This window comes from Stigmatopora nigra, chromosome 14 (assembly GCF_051989575.1).
Source record: "Stigmatopora nigra isolate UIUO_SnigA chromosome 14, RoL_Snig_1.1, whole genome shotgun sequence".
Classification (NCBI taxonomy): domain Eukaryota; kingdom Metazoa; phylum Chordata; class Actinopteri; order Syngnathiformes; family Syngnathidae; genus Stigmatopora; species Stigmatopora nigra.
Window position 1 is genome coordinate 3,170,047 of NC_135521.1, and position 17,508 is coordinate 3,187,554.

The following is a 17,508-nucleotide window of genomic DNA, read 5'->3' on the forward strand; positions in this document are numbered from 1 at the left end:
CTGTTACCGTAGCTGCCAGTTGTCCGCGGGCAGCTTTCGTCTTGGCTCACTTTGACAACTCGTTTGCCGGCAGTCGAGCGGCGAAGACGTCTCAGACCCCTCAGCCGCTTTTTGTCAGAAGCAGCGCCTGGCCGGGGATCTACAAGCCACAGCCGCGTCCATGTAATTTGCACCCTGGGCTGGAAAATGATCATCTGCACGAATAAAATGGAATACCCTCTCAGAAGCCAGAGAGTGCAGAAACAGGTAAGGCAAAAGCGGCAGATTTGCGGGAGCATTCACGGCCAAAACAGGACTTTCATTCATTTATTTTACCCAGAGGGTTCAATTTCACCCCCGAAAAATATATGCATTTCAACGCCTCTGTCTTACTTCATTGTAATTCAAATCACCGGTGTCAATTTTAAGATAGTAAACTTTTCCTCAATATAATAAAAAAAAAACCGTTATAAATATTTTTTCTAATGTCGGCGAAGAATTATGTTTTATTTTAAGGTTACATTTTTTGGAAACGATAAAGGCTATGAAAAACAAAGTTTCCGACTTCTTCCTTTACAGTAAAGCACCTTTCTCGTCACTCTTTCAATACACGTCGCCGCGTTCACTTAAATAACTACGCTTTGCGCTTGGAAGTGTATTTAAAATCACATTTTCTCAATTTAAATGCAACCGGGTGGGCAAAACATGCCACCACTGACCTTGATTGTGTTGAAATATACAGGCAGGCGCTAGTTGAGGAGTGACGTCAACCTGACAAGATTTCGATAGAAAAGTGTCAAGTGGAAATATGGAATACAGTAGCAGCCTTTTCAAAATGCTGTCAATTTAACATTCGGGTCCAAATGAATAGATGCTATTTTTTTATGCTGTGATGATTTTGGGGCTCCACGAGGACTGCCAATCAAACTTGTTTTTCTCCTCCGTTGCTGCTGTGTGCTTTGCAACCTATAGGGGGCGCTGACTCTGGTAGTCTCAATTAAAAGAAAGGGACTTGTCATGTTTGCTGCAGATGGAATTGGAGCAAAACAGGCAGGAATTCAACGGAAAATATGGTACTGCTCACCACAATGCGAGTGCACGCTCATTTCCAAGTGAATGTATTGTAAAAATGCAACAAAAAAAGGATTCACTTGCTCATCTTTTTTTCATCCTGCAGCACAGACTTTTGTTTGTCTTACTCCCCCGCCTCCCTTTCACATCTCTACAGAAAGCTGTTGACGCATTTATTTCACGTCCAACTAAGGCACAGGTGTCAAAGTGGCAGCCCGGGGGCCAGTTCCAGCCCACCACATCACTTTATGCGGCCTGCGAAAGTAAATTGTGTTCACTTTTTTCATTTCATTTTCTGAACTGCTTTATCCTCACTAGAGTCACGGAGGGTGCTGGAGCCCATCCAAAGTCAGCTGGACTTTGGGCCAGAGATGGGGGACATCTAGAATTAATAGCCACCCACAAATTTACAAAATATTTGCAATAAAGAGCATTTGGCAAAATTGTCTATTGATTATCATAAAAACGGTTAATTCATTAGTCATTTAATTGAAGCGCCTAATGGGCAGACAGAATGGCGTTCTGAATCAAAATGGAATTACAATGGCTTTTATGTACTTTTGATCTCAGGTCCATTTTCCTCTCAGGGCTTGTGTGGTTTTTCTCCGGATATTCCAGTTTCCTCTCACATCCTTAAACATGCAGGGATGTTAAAAACTCCACATTGTTCCTAAGTAGGAGTGTGAGTGTGAATGGTTGTCCGTTTTCTTCTGCCCTGCGATTGACTGGCCAGTAATTCAGGGTGTCCCCAACCTGGTGTGACCCTTTTGAGGATAAGCAGTTGCTGAAAATGAATGAATTAACATGAAATGAATAAATTAAAAAGACAAGATATAATTAAATGTCAGGAAACATCACTGGCTGCCCCAAGCGGAGCATTCGCTAATTCAAGACTAATTCTTGTTGGCAAGTGGTCGTGCGTTATCCTATTGTGAGGACGTGTGTGTGCATCATTTTCCAAATATTTTGAACAACAACAGCAAACAAACAGCCTATCGGTAGTCAACGTGAGGTTGGAGGCAGGGCAAAAAGCCAACCCAGCCGGGGGAAGGTCTAAAAATGTAAAACAATTAGAATTTAGTTTAGTGTAAGGTTAGATTCAATTTATTTTTGAGTGTGTCTGCATCATAATCAGAGTTTTTTAAAATGTGTTTTATAATGTTATATTACCATTCACCGATGCAGAAAGTCTATCCCCTTTTTTGAGGCGCATACTATTTTTTTTTTTGTTCAAATAAAAGAGGCACTTTTAGTTCCCGGCTTCAGAAAAGAAAACATAATTAACATTTGTTAATGTCCGTCAACACTGAGAGTGAAGTTTGTTGAGCATAACCGGTGCTAAAGACATGTAAGATAAATTGGCCCTCTATAGGAGAGACTGGGAATGAGCATGATGCACTGAGAAAGGAAAATGGCTTCTCAGAAAGGGGCTCATGTTGAGGAGTGTGTTTTTTGTGGGTCACGGGACATTCAATCTTGTTCCTGATGAGGCCTTGGCGACCATTCAACGGGAAGAGCCCGACCGGCCGGCTGAAGCCGCTTTTAACTCTGCCAAAAACAAATGAGGTCAAGAAGAAGAGGGAAAATCACCTGCTGTTTTTGGCCTCAGTGCCATCGAAAAGTCATCATTCAATATCGCAGGAACAGAAATATTTTCATTAATACTACTGAAAATGTGAGACTTATATTGCACCTCTATGAATTTGTCTCATTTTGCCGAAAATTCATGAGTTCATAACAACGCGTGGGTTTCCTCCGGGTACTCCGGTTTGCTCCCACATTCCAAAAACATGAATGGTGGGCTGATTAGACTAAATTGTCTCTCTGTATTGGTGTGAGTGTGCATGGTTATCCGTCTCCATGTACCCTGCGATTGGCTGGTCACCGATTCAAGGTGTCCCCCGCCTCTGGCCTGGAGACAGCTGGGATTGGCTGGAGGAACCCCCCCTACCCGTTAACCCCCATGACTCTAATGAGGATAAAGTGGTTAAGAGAATGAGATCAGATGAGACATTTATAAATGAATACAGTATTAATGAAAAGAATATTTACAAAGTTATAATGAAAAAATAAATAAATCACACCTATTAACAAACTTTAATTTCATCATATTTCAACTCATGCATTATTATTGGCAGCCAATACGTGAAGAAGAAAGAGTTAGCTCTGTAATAAAATTTAAAAAAAAACCTGATGCCAAGAGCAAATGAAACATTTATGTTAAAAAATATTGGGAAACGTGACAGCAGCCTTTTTAAGATGCTAACACACGAGGTGTGTGTGAGCAAACCTGCAATCCCACTGCAAATGGTTTGGATATCTATGATAATCAGAGATAAAATTATAGACTGAATTTTCTCCTTTTTCTTGCATTCAGACTGACAAAGACGCGGTTTCAAGGCTACTGCTGTCAACAAAGAAAATTTCATGCAAACAGCAGCACTCTTGAGGACTCACACCCACATGAAAATAAGCTGTAGGGGAGGTAAAACGCACATGAAAAAGAAAAAGCAAAAAAGCAGCTTGTGTGGGCTAAAAGTGACAAGTCATCATTTGGAATCATGAGCGTGCACATTTTTCTTTTGAGTGCAGTAAACATTGAGAAGGAAAACTGACAACTACAAAACATATATGCCAAAAAACTTAAGCGGTCATCTCAATGTAGGTCAGTGGGATCAACAGAGTACTTTTTTCATTGCTGTGAAAAAGTGCCTCGCTCAAATGTATTATTTTTTTTTGGGTGGGGGCATTTTGGTTACACATTACTTCATTCTCATTCCCTGTTGATTTTGTCCGATTATTGTATCACTCGTGTACGAGTGGTTAGCGCAGGGGTGGGCAAACTTTTGGGCCCGGGGGCCACATTGACTTTAAAAATTTGACAGATGGGCCGGGTCAGCACAAGATACGATACAAATAAAAAAGTGCATTCGTTAACAGTACATATGAAACATAAACATAAAAAAAGGACTAAAGTATTAACATACTCATCACTCATCATTAATGTAAAAAGTAGAAAGTCAAGTGAAAAGAAATGTATTAAGAAATATTAAAATATAATTTAGAAAAATCTAGAGGGGCTGTAAAACACGAAAAACAAATAAGAGTGGACACAGCTACTGTCATTGGCTTCCGCGTGACGGCGCCATCTTGGAGAAAGAAAAAAAAACATTATTTGGACAACATCGGCGGGCCGGATTAAAAAGCCTAACGGGCCGTAGTTTGCCCATGTCTGGGTTAGCGTGTCGGCCTCACAGTTGTTGGGACCGGGGTTCGCTCCCAGGTCGGTCGGTCCTCACTGTTTGGAGTTTGCATGCTCTCCCTGGGCTTGTGTGGGTTCTCTCCTGGTACTCAGATTTTCTGGCACATCCCAAAAGTGGGTGTAACTCAAGTCATGTCCTGTTCCAAGGTGATGATTTGAGAACAAAAGTTGCTCATCACAATCGCCAGGAAAAGAGGAACCATTTTTTCTCCTTTTGGGGTCCCCTGTTTGGGTAACCAAACTAGTTAGGTAAAAGCGAAAATTCCACAGACACCCCGTCTTCAGACCAAAATAGACATAAACATATAGATAGATACACATACAGAGTAATTTTACCGGGCCATACGTTGTATGATATATCACCCTTAAATAAAAAAAAGTCCACTATTACCAATTTAATGATAGAATCATTTCCAAGAGTATTGTAATATTTGCAATTAAAACTCCCATTTTTTTCTAGTTCTTTCTAATGTGAAAAAAATGGCAATAATCATATAAAAAGTATAGTATGAGGATCCAATCGTAGTACGAATTACGCCAGATAAGATGTAATATGTAGTATATACACATCCCTAGGTTCTTACCTACAGTACTACAGTACTTAATCACTTGTTTTGTTTTCTTCTGTGCCATCGGCGAAGGTGGCGACCGGCCGAAGCGGTGTGGATGCCGTTTCGCGGCAGATGGCATCCCACCCGCAGTACTTGGAGAGCTTTCTACGAGCGCAGCACTACATCCTGCACGTGGACGGACCTCTGCCGCTGCCCTGCCGGCATTACATCGCTATCATGGTGGGTGGCCATTCCCGACCGACTTTTTAACTCTTTCTAGCGATTGACGTCCAATCGTGTAGCGTCAGCTTGTTCTTCTGTAGTGAGTGCAAATTAGCTTGTCTCTAGAAGACGTCAAACCCATTTGAAGAGGGAAAGTTGGCAGCAAATGAATGAAAAATAAAATGATATATATAACTGATTGATGAATCAAATAATCTGTAAAATAACAAATTCCCGCCCTCTTTTTCGGCACATAAAAACATGCTTTTTTATTGAAATGCACCAGAATCGAAGGAAGTGACAGAAAATGCCCCAAAATTTATAGAAAGTTTTCTGAAATGCCCCAGTATTTATTGTAAGACATTCAAAAGCAGGAAATGTGACTTGTAAACGTTCCAAAACCAATAGGAAATGAAAAAGTATCATCTGGAAATGAACCACAAATGCCCCCAAATTTCAACTGAGTCAAATTGAACAGGAAATGCTTCTAAATTTAGATGAATTCTGTCAGGTTTAGAACCATATACATTCAATAATTCGGATCAGAGGTAGCACACGCAGAGTCGGCTTGATGAGATTTTCAAAGACATCAGCTGAGGGAGGGGTCGGGAGGTGCCAGCGTTTGGAGACGAGTCCATCTCCTTGCCTGACCAGTTCCAATCCCCTACCGACCTCCAACAGAGTAGCCCCTTTTATTAACAAAGGGTCATGTGACCTAGGTACAAACTTAAGGCGGGACGAAGTGACACAAAGAAATGGGCGTGTCTTAGTAAATGACATGCCCCTAACTCATAGGTGTTATGAAGGAAACTTACCACTAGGCTCCGCAAAATTCTATCCAAGTGACTATACAGCATAAAAGTATAAAGAATACATTCTATACTTCACATTTCCCCCCTATAGTTACTTTGAAAGAATTTTCATGAAATACATAAATTTATATCCCTCCTATCCAGATTCTAGAATACAAATATCATCAGCATTATTTATCAAGGGGTATGGAAAACAATAAAATCACTTGTCAAGGCAGAGGCAAAAACTTGAGGTAATTTTAGGGTTATCCGAGAAAAATCCGTCTGCGTCCCTCTTTATGAGTGGACACAGTTTTTAAGTCAAAACAAGTACAATAACCGGAAGCACTCGACATACCGAGACTCGTCCCACTTTGAAAGAGTGGAAGAATCTCCATTATGATTTGCCACGCGGTTATACTGTATGTCATTGTAAGTTACCAGCATGTGCTAGATAGTATTTCGAATCATAATTTTCATACATAGAAAATACAGAACCGTAACAAAATCGCAAATGAGGAAGTTGCAAATTTAAACACAATCGAAAAACCACAACCCGTGTTGGCCAAGGCTTTCATTTCAGCTATAGCCCGAGTCATGTTTTGGTTTCATCTGGGATGAAGGTGCAGCAGTGTTCTCCCATCATGGCACACGCATCTCCATCATTGGCTCCATCCTCCTGCAACTCCATTTCCCTTAGGGCTTTTAAATCATCGGCTATACCTCGGATTTGGCAAAGTTGCGACAGTATGATTTTCTGGGGGAGTGGACCACTTGTAGTCACGACCGAACACCACCACCCCAGATTGAATCATGTGGTTTGAATTGCACTGATTTTGGTCCCTTATCGCCTACTGTTATGTTCATTACCCTTAAAAGGAATGCATCTCATCTGCCTCACTGCAGATTTAAGCGCGACGTCTAGACCCAGTGAATTCAGGATGTCAGGATACCACACATCTTCATAGTAGTTCTCCAGATTGTTCTTTTCATACCAATTCACTCTCCTCTGTGATAGGAGTATGTCACCATCTTGTTTTCCCACTCGAGTCTCAGTGGGCGGGGCGTTCAGACACGCCCAGGCAGTCACTGACAGTGCAGTCACTGTGATGTAGGTGGCAACAGCTTTCACTGTGGCCTATGTGTAGAGGTGCAAAGTCTACGGAAGCTCAAGGTTAAGTGAGGCGTGCTCGTGGCAGGTGAGTAGACTGATGAGTTTTTTACGGACAAGGGTTTTGATACCGTCCAACTTCCAGTCTACTCAGAGTCACCTGTGTGTCGAACTACCTTGACCTGGCATTGGTGAAAGCACTTTGACATTTCAGCCATCTTTGCAGCAGTGGAGGTTGGTGAGTTGGGCCACGAATGGGTCTTCCCATCGTGGAGAGAACCAGGACTTCCTTTTTATGACTGGGATCAGCATCCAGTCACCTGGCTTCACCACCTCCTGCAAAGTAGACAAAAAGGGATCACGGCAGCTTGCCCGTTCTTTGGACAAGTTTCTCCAAACATGTTACCATCCATTCTGTGATTAGGTCTGCCTTGCCCTTTGCCTTTTGTCATGTTTCACCTTCCCATAGAGGATGTTGAAATGGTCTTCCATGAATATTTGTTTGCTCTACCAGTCCCACACTCTTTGGACGTTGTCCTCGTTTGGGCCTGAGGTTACCTTGCACACCATGACTGCAACAAATCAAACACCAAAAAATTAAAAGTAGGTATTTAGACCTCTGGGACATGGAACACACACTGTACCATGTCCGTCATCCCCCCTGTTGAGACATGTTTCAATCCATGGCTCAATTTTGGAATAATTTTTGGGAGGCACGCTAGGCCTTTAGCTGTGTACAGGTCTTCTGCAGACTGTTCTGTGTTCTTTCTGTATAGATGCATCTCTACCTTATGTGATGCAATGTTTTGCCTATCAATTAATACTGTTTTCGACTCAGTTTTTGTTGTTGTGAATACTGTGCAGTATGTGTTTGCGCTGCTGCTTTAGCTGCTGTCATCTTTAGCGCATGCTCAACACCTGCATACGGCCACTTGGTTGGGCTTAATTCTCAAATGAACAAAAATCACAACAATCTTACTTATTCCATCACTTTGTTTGTGAAAATCTGAATGTCTTATCACTCAAAAATAGATATACTAGCTGTTATTCTATTTTGATCACTGCTTCCATGTTAACATCAAAAACTATATTTGATTTTTCCTTTCCTGCAATTTCACAAATTAACTAATCATGCTAAAAATAGGAAAAATACATAGAGCAAACCAGGCTGCCTTCTCCTCAGGAAAACAGCTTTCCCGCTCTCTGCAACAGTTACATTCACATCAATTAATATCCAGAAACAAATGTAAACATTTATAATTCTGAAAAGAATTGAACCTACTAAAATGTAACCACCCCTTGTTTATCAGGGTTAATATTTTCTAGCATAATTTTCCTTTAGGGCAATTAAAATTCATTACTTATAAATTGCATACTAATCAAGTCCCAATTCAATTAACAATGTGTATCGTGTTGCATATTAAACTCAGTTGTTTGAAATTCGAAATATCCCAAACTAGTAGTCTTTTTTATCAAATGTAATATTCCATTGTCTTTGGAGTTTGCCAATCATCTCCTTTAAAACTTTCTTAATCATCATTTTCCAATAGTCTGGCATAAAATCAAAATTTAGTTACATATCTATCCATTGTAGTCTCTCTTTTCTCTCTAATTGTTTACTTTAAAAATCTGTAAGAAGGTTTGTTCTCAATTGAAACGCTTTCACTTTTTATGGAGACAATAAAACCAAAATAAAAGTTCCTTATGGTTTATGGCATTGCTCCTCGAGCAATAATCTTTCCAATCAATATTGGATGCTTTCCATTACGTCTGATCGCGTCAATAATCTTATCTTACCTGTCTCCTCAAACGTTTCAACTGAGAGAACCTCCTTACAGTGCAAAGATGGATCTGCATCCTCCGCTATTTTCATGTCTGCTGTTTGGTCAGCAACAGTTGTACGGACGTTCTCATTTTGGGTTGCTCGTGCGTCTTCTCCATGTTTCCTGTTGAAAAACACAGTCTTCTCCTGCTAACTCAAAATTAGTGCGTTTCTTTAAAGTTTTTCTTTTATACAGATAGCCAGATTAGACTCATCATTCAGCTCCAATCGTGTAGTGAATAATGGCGTTTGGTATGGTAACGAAATTCTGAAACATTTTGTCAATTCAGTCAATTAATCCGTTAACACAATTTGGATTCCATTATCCCTAGAAATCAATGGCACTTTGGAATTTCATATGATCCACTTTTTGTTTTTCTCAGTGCTTCAAAATTTCGCATTGCAGATTTGTTCCTCCAATTCAATGCATTATCATCAAAAAATTTCTTTGGACTAAACAATTTTCCTTGATTTTTCATCACCATCCAAAAAAAATTATTGGCGATTTCAGAAATTGATTTCAAATTTCCAATCCTTCGCTGCCCTCCCTGAAAAGGGCTTATTGGCAGTTTCAGAAATTGATTCCAATTTACTAAATCCTTTTCCACCTTGATATCTAAGGGATCAATTATATCTTGGTGGATGGCCAATCAAAAACACAAAAAGACAAACAACCATTCACGCTCACAGACATCAGTGGTCTGTAATTTTTTCACTAGTGGAGAGCGCCATCCCTGAAAAGGGCTTATTGGCAGCTAACCACCTTTTTCTGTCCTATCAGCACTAGTCATTCTCAAAAGAACTAGGTTAATAGTCATTAATATGACTCACACTAAAGCATATTTCATCTAGTGATGGAAAAACAATGAATCATATTTCGTGCACTAAACATGATTCATCTTATTCCATCCTATAGAAATCATGCTTATCCTAAATTAATTATTTTATCTAAACTTTACCTAATAATTTGGATCAATGCCATTTCTGCATTGTTTTCTTTTCGTTTGATATCATTAATAATTTGGATGAATGCCATTTCTGTCTCCTCTGCTTCTACATTCTTATCTCCCTCTGCTCTTGTTGATGCGAGGTAACCTGAGACATCTTGTCTGGCATTCCAGGAGTCCCCCCCCCCCCCCCCGTGCCTGGTACGAGAGGGGGGATAGTAGGGGGGCACTGTCATTTAGCAGGCCTGGCATCCATCAGACCTGTCATGCTGGCGAGTTTTGGGATGGGTTAGGGAAAGAAGGCTTTTTTCACTCCATTTGGCCGCCATTTTTCCTTTGTCCTTGGCTCAGCCATTTTTTCTTCACATGTGCTTTGCCCTTTTCTCCCCCCACCCTTTGTCTTTATTCTTCCTCCACTCTTTCATATATGTGCAATTATCCTGGAAAATGCTTCAGCATAAACTTCATGTTGGTTGAGAGTTCTTTGCTGTTTGTTAAACCCATTTTTGCAACTTTTCTTTTGTTTGAAGATTTTTTGAACTTTTTCCAAACAATGGTCAAATGTTACTCTATTAATATATTTCTTTAGGATTTTTTAGGGACGTCCCAACTAATTTATTATCTTATTTACCCGCCTAGATAGTCGTTTATACTCTTATTTTGCGCGGCAATCGTCGAGATTTATGACTGCGTCACGGCATATTTCAGGTTCATATATATACATATCCTTCTGGTTGATATATATATATATATACTTCATATGAAGATTACTTTTATCAAGCGCTTTTACTCATCAGGTGCTGTATTTTTGGAAGGTTTCCCTTATTTTTAACAATCTCCAAAAATCCTTTACGAGGGATTCTTTCACCCTCTAGTCTAAACCGCGTCACCAGTTTTCCTTACGAATGTCACCTATGGCCGAAGTGTACATTCGCCGCATATCTTGTGTATTCCCTTTATTTTTTTTTTTGACATACATACTCCCCAACGATATGCAAATATTTCCTATTTATGGAACGTTTTTCTTCGACTTTTTCACGAGAGGAAAAACGGGATTTTCACCAGCCTTGTTATATATAAATTTTAAACAGCCCTACCGTCTCTTGTGCGTGCATCCTCTCTCCGGCCGGGTTCCTTCTTCAAACGGGCCGCGATCGACCGAAAAGCCCCCTCTTTCAAAGTAAGAGGGCTGACGTCAGTAATTCTTGGCCTTCAGTCCACCGCGGTCCGAGAAATTCAGAAATGAATCCCCGGGTTTTTCGGCACCAGAAAATGTCAGGTTTAGAACCATATACATTCAATAATTCGGATCAGAGGTAGCACACGCAGAGTCGGCTTGATGAGATTTTCAAAGACATCAGCTGAGGGAGGGGTCGGGAGGTGCCAGCGTTTGGAGACGAGTCCATCTCCTTGCCTGACCAGTTCCAATCCCCTACCGACCTCCAACAGAGTAGCCCCTTTTATTAACAAAGGGTCATGTGACCTAGGTACAAACTTAAGGCGGGACGAAGTGACACAAAGAAATGGGCGTGTCTTAGTAAATGACATGCCCCTAACTCATAGGTGTTATGAAGGAAACTTACCACTAGGCTCCGCAAAATTCTATCCAAGTGACTATACAGCATAAAAGTATAAAGAATACATTCTATACTTCACAAATTCACCCGAAATCAATTGGAAGTGAGCCTGAAAATAAAGGAACTGAGCTAAAAAGCTGCACAATTAAGGCTAAGTCACCCAAAATGGATTGAGTCCTACAAAATAAAGGAACTGACCCAAAAAGCCCCAATGTTAATAGGAACTGACCCAAAATCAAATGCAAGTTACCCGAGAATGCCCCAAAATCAACATGAAGTGGAGCTTTACATTGGCACCCATTCACCTACACTTTGACACACTAATGGGGCTGCTGCACATGTAATATTTAATGCATACACTTTTTGATAATTGTACTTTCGCATAGGTGTTAAAACAACTAATACGGGGTTAATAGGGTTAGGGTTAGGTACCACTGTAATATGGTATGAGGTAATAATAGGGGTGGTCCTACCTTGCAGTTTTTCCATTATTGTGGCCACATTATCCTCAGAAAAGGCTTAGGGTTTGGGTTAGGGATCAGTGTACTTGGTAATAATCTACTGATTACTTTAACAGTGGACCTCTTTTCACCAAGCTCTACAATTTTGTCTCTGGTGTCTTTGGACACCTCTTTAGTTTTGGCCTGGTTAAAATTTTGAGTCTTACTGATTGTATGAGGTGGGAATGCTTCTTTTTTCAGCTAACAACCTCAAACACTTCCATCTGATACAGGATGATTCATGGAGTGGATTTGGAATTTTAAAGGGGAACTAACAAGTCTTTGACGGTTAGAATTCGAGCTGTGTTCAGATATATCTTTGCAGCTATATCATACAAATTGCTAAAAAATCATATCTTATTTTTTAGATGATTTCCCCTCACAGTGGGCATGCACCTTTTTATGAGAGTTTGAGAACTCCCCATGATTTCTATGTTGGAGAACTTGCAATGTAGCATGGTGTTCCAATACTTCTTGAACTCACTATAACTGGAATTCTGCCTTTGACCCTTTTGACCCCGTTTTGTTGTACTTTTTTTTGTCATCAGGCGGCGGCGCGTCACCGCTGCGACTATCTGGTATACGTGCACTCGGCACATTTCCTGAGGCTGGGCGGCGACCCGCTGTGGCTACGGGGTCTGGAGGCGGCTCCCCCGCGCCTGCGTCTACTCGATCACATCAACAAGGTGTTGGCTCACCGGCCATGGCTTGCCACCTGCTCTCACATCAAGGTATGCAGAAGAATAACAGACTGAAATGAATAAGAGTGTCTTTCTTTTTAAATGGAAGTGTGGAAAAACATTGAAATTATAGTTTGGGATCGGGAAATATTACCACATCTATCAAACAGATATTTTAATGGTAAAAACTTGTCTTCCAGGTTTTTATACCTTTAAAAAAGTACAAAATCATGCCACAAAAAAAGGAGACATATTTTGGCAAATATCTACGGAAAACTTGAAAATGGGGAAATATCTCACCCTAAAAAGTCATCATATTTTTACCTGAAGGCTTTCTTCAATTCTACGGCCAAACATTTTTAATCAAAAGATTCATCTGAAAATGTGTTGAATTATTTTATTTTTTTTAATTCCTGCTCAAATGTTGCTAGTTTTTTATCATCTCATTTTTTTATTGTATGGGCAACAATTTACATTGATCATTTTGTGGAAAAATGTATTTTTACATTTTATTCTACATTAACTCCAAATTATGATTAATGAATAGCCCATTAAATCTTTTCCCTTTTTACAATGTATTATTGCAGTTTTTAACCATATTGTCTTTTTTTAATTGATAGTGGCATTTTTTTTAACTAGGAAATCAGTGTAAAATTACTAAAGATTAAAAAAATTTCAATGAAATGATAAAACAATTCTATCCTGTTTTTAATCATGGCCTGCGTGCTCATTTGCTTTTTTGGGGGAAAATAAAATGTATCTGAAAAAGAAATACAAATGCAAAGAATAGTATATAGATCTTTCCCATGGAATTTTGTTAGAAATGGGACCATTTCGACTTGCTGTGTTGACGTGTTTTGTTTTTTTTCCTCGCATGTCTAGACGCTACTGAAGTGCGGCGAGCAGTGCTGGTCGCTGGCCGAGCTGGTCCAGGCCGTGGTGGTCTTAGCCCACTGCCACTCGCTGTGCAGTTTCATCTTCGGCTCGGACGCCACTACATCCGCCGACGGCCGGCCTTTCTCCCCGAACAGCGCCGGCGACAAAACCACGCAATGGCGGGTAAAAAAATATAGAGAATCTTAAACCAATACCACCAAACTAAATTACCGATTTTTTTACCTTATTTTAATATAAAACATTTATTGACCTCAATTTAATTACTTTAAATTCCTATAAAGAAATCATGAAATAAATACGTTTTTTCCATCTTAGTTTATTTTTATTAAAAAAAAAAGGGGGGGGGGATTAAGAATTTCTAGGGAGTGCACAACAAATGTGTCCAAACAATTATTCTAATATGAAAATAGCTGTCATATTAATTTGTTATTTTACAAAAAAATCCTGGAGAATACCCCTTTACATAAGATGGTATTTAAGCTCGTCTTTGTTTAATTTACTGAATTAATGACACTTTTAAACATTCATTTATTTCATTTGGTCCCCCATTCTCAGAGAGCTCAATATTCTTCTTATTTAGTCACCATTAATTGTTTGAGAAGTGAAAATGACAACTTTTGGGATCAGTGTGTAGACGCCAACGGCGACGTGAGGGAGAGGATCCACAATGTCCAGGAAGAGCGAGACAAGCGAGAAGAGTATCTACAAGCAGGTCAGTAGTCAAAACCACGCACAGAACTTAAACATACATATTCTAAGGCGGGACCCTTCTTTTTTTTGCAGATATCCAAGAAGATGATGAGAGCATCTTTTCAGCGGAACCGTCTTGCTTTGTCACGGAACCCGACTTCTCCTACCAGGAGTTTGCGCGACGGGACGACGACAATCACTTCCAAGTATTTCGAGTTCAGGTGAGGCAAGCCGCCATTGACTGCCATTGACGTTAAGTGAGTATTTGCTGTTTAGAAGCTCAATCTAGAGACACTTTAATGCACTGGTGTCAAAGTGGCGGCCCGGGGGCCAAATCTGGCTCGCCACATCATTTTGTGTGGCCTGAGAAAGTAAATCATGACTTTCTATTTCAAAATCAAATTCAAATGATGATAGATGTATATTAAATTTCCTGATTTTCCTCGATTTAAAATCAATCCGATATGTTTTTCTTTTGTGTTTTTAGTTCAAAAAGCATTTTGTAAAATCTTAAAATAAATATATAGTTTCCATTTTCCACTTTAATATTGAACATAATTTTTTTTAAAAAAAGTGTTTCCATTCGAAATGACAAGTGATTAAAAGACTTTTTTCATTACAAGGAAAAATAAGCTAAAAAAAACATTGCTTCAGATCTATAAAAACTGACTATTTAGGGCTTTCAATCCAATTTAAAAAAAAAATCTAAATATTACATCTAAAATTGTCCGGCCCACATGAAATGGAGTTTCATGTATCATTTTATAAAATTGTTACAACATTTTATCCTTATTACCATTAAAGAAAAGGAAAAAAAGAAAGAAATATAGTCAAACTTACAAAGAATAACTTTATTAAATCTTGTTTTAAGTCTGCAACAGAAAAGATTTTAAGTGCATCAATGCCTGAAATAAAAAAATAAATGAGAGCGCCACTGCCAACTACTGTAGTGGATGCGCAATTACACTTTATACTAGTAAGGCCAAATAAAATCCTGTTCCCCACGGTTACACGCGCCCCCTCAGGTATCGCACCACGCCCCCCCAAGGGGGGCGCGCCCCACTATTTGAGAAGCACTGCCTTAACTACTTATACATGTCACATGACAATGAGTTGGACAAGTCTGCACTAGTTGAGTGTTAAGTACAATGGATGATCCGTGATGTCAGGACTACTCGTGGGAGGACCACGGCTTCTCGCTGGTCAACCGCCTATACTCCGATGTGGGCCACCTGCTGGATGACCGCTTCCGGAGCGTGACGGCGCCGTCCGCGTGGCCGCACGGGCCTGACCTGAAGCGGGCCGTCTGGAATTACATCCACTATGTCCTGGGAATCCGGTCAGTCGCCCGACGCGGTGGTAAGCGCTCTGTCGGCTGCCGGCGGCGATTACAATGACGCTCGTCCTCTCTCAGGTACGACGACTACGATTACGGGGATGTGGGGCGCCTCTTGGGACCTGATTTGAAGGCGTATGTCAAGACAGTGGCGTGCTTCCCCGACGCCGGGAAAAGCCCGCCGGGCCTCGCTGTGCTGAAAACCTCAGAACGGGTGAGTGGCTCCACTTTTTTTGCTCTCGAGACCATTTAAGGTCACAACATCACTCTGTGTGGCCCGCCCAAGTAAATCATGTGTGTCGACTTCTCATGATCGAATTCAATGATTAGATATTGAGAGAATATTTTCAGTTTGTCTTTTTAAGAAAAGTAAGTAAATTTTCATTCCAAATATTCACATTTTTTTGGTATTTCTTTTTGTTTCTTTTTAAAAACGCATTTTAAAATGAAAAACTAAATATATTTCTTGTTTTACACTTTTATTTTGTACAGTGATCCCTCGCAACTTCGCAGTTTAGCCACCGCGGATTCAGAGCTTCACGTTTTTTTGGAAAAAAAAATACAAATATTACATTGAGACAACATATTTTACTGTTTTTTTTTTTGTTATAACATGAATTTCACTCCCTCTACCCGTATTCTATATGGTGTACTGTATACAAGGGGGGGATTTTTTTTAAATTAAATTAAAATTAAGCATTTTTGAAGGGGCATCCCTACTTGGCGGAAATTCACTTATAGCGGGTGGTCCCGGTCCCCATTAACCGCGGTAACTGAGGGATCACTGTATTAATGTTTTTTTTTTCAAATAATTTTTTGTACATTCAAAAAGTAGGATTTTGGACGCTGAAACTCGCAATTGGAAGCCATTCCCTTTCTACTAGAACATAAAGGTTCATAAAAATGTGAAAATCCACTCTGAAACTGCTTTGTTTTTTAAAATAGGGGTGACCCTACTTTGCGGTTTTTCATAATAGTGGCCATGTCTGGTCTACATTAACCACGATAATCGAGGGATAACTGTAATCCAGCCAATACCACTTAACAAACACCAGAACCCAACTGCCATCTGCTGATTACACATTAAGAAACCAGATTGTGGAAAATGTTCTCCCTTAGTCAGAAAAACCTGCACTTGGGGACCGTGTTTGACACCCACAAACTATCGGAAAAAGCTTGTCAAATCAGATTGGTTCATTTAGATTTGTCAGCCTAGTAATGTCCCTCTGAATGAAAGTAACGTGACCCGGTTTGGAGACATGGTGGTCCTAGAATTTCTTATGTTGAAAGCTGTTTGAATGTGGTTGTTTCTTGGGCAGATTGACGTCAACTTGCTGATCATGGAAGCACGCCTGCAAGCCGAGTTGCTTTACGCCTTGAGAGCCATTACTCAGTACATGATCGCCTGACCAATCCCAGCCTGCCTTTTTGCACGCCAACTCGCTCGTGCCAAAGAGAGAGAGAGGAAAAAAAATGCACTGGTAACCCTTTCACAGGTGAGCAAATGGACTTTGAAAGCAGGTTCTCCAACTAGTGGCGACTTAAAGAAAGCAGAAGTCTGTATTTGTACGAGCAAAGAAACCCAGCGACCGACCAATGGGGGGGATGATTGTTTGCGGCTTGCGACGGACAGAAATTGCATCTCGTCATTTTTATGGTGTTCAATCCGCTCGAGCCAATGGAACAAAACAAAATATATATATATATATATATTTTTGCTCTTTATTGGTGGGGTGCCAAAATTACATGAACACAACACAATAAATACAATGACATCAACAAGTATGAAATAAATAATCATCATATGAATGTTTCAGTCCGTAAATGTCAGACAAGAAAATAATACTGAATGCATAACGTTGAAAAAAAAACGGAAATGGATGCTGGATAGACAAATATTGAAATGAATACATATAAATATTTGAAATGAAAAATTTAGTGGGAATGATTCATTTAAAAGAACTGAAATACGATTGAAAACAAAAAATAACTAAATAAATGAAATAAATGCATATTAAAATAATGTTGAAATGAATAAATAGCTAATGAAATTTATATATATATATATATAT

General features: G+C 39.8%; 1 protein-coding gene across 3 annotated transcripts; it reads left to right on the top strand.

Annotated features, from left to right (window-relative positions):
• The first annotated feature begins 27 nt into the window (after positions 1-27).
• On the top strand, positions 28-17,421 carry sesn4 (sestrin 4). Of its 3 annotated transcripts, none has more exons than XM_077733501.1 (9): positions 28-246; positions 4,954-5,103; positions 12,382-12,564; positions 13,396-13,572; positions 14,038-14,122; positions 14,194-14,321; positions 15,270-15,439; positions 15,515-15,650; positions 16,756-17,421. In XM_077733501.1, exons 1-9 carry the CDS (start codon positions 187-189, stop codon positions 16,843-16,845), a joined length of 1,179 nt encoding a protein of 392 aa, XP_077589627.1. In that variant the 5' UTR covers positions 28-186; the 3' UTR covers positions 16,846-17,421. The 3 variants fall into 3 exon arrangements, with proteins under 3 accessions (XP_077589627.1, XP_077589628.1, XP_077589629.1); XM_077733502.1 differs by having other exon boundaries at positions 14,200-14,321; XM_077733503.1 differs by having other exon boundaries at positions 14,203-14,321.
• Positions 17,422-17,508: the final 87 nt, after the last annotated feature.

Excerpts from the sequence above, each read along its gene's own strand:
- sesn4 (XM_077733501.1), top strand. The coding sequence starts at position 187 with ATGATCATCTGCACGAATAAAATGGAATACCCTCTCAGAAGCCAGAGA. Across the intron at positions 14,322-15,269 it reads TCCAAGTATTTCGAGTTCAG|GACTACTCGTGGGAGGACCA; the intron begins GTGAGGCAAGCC and ends CCGTGATGTCAG. Across the intron at positions 15,651-16,755 it reads TGCTGAAAACCTCAGAACGG|ATTGACGTCAACTTGCTGAT; the intron begins GTGAGTGGCTCC and ends TTTCTTGGGCAG.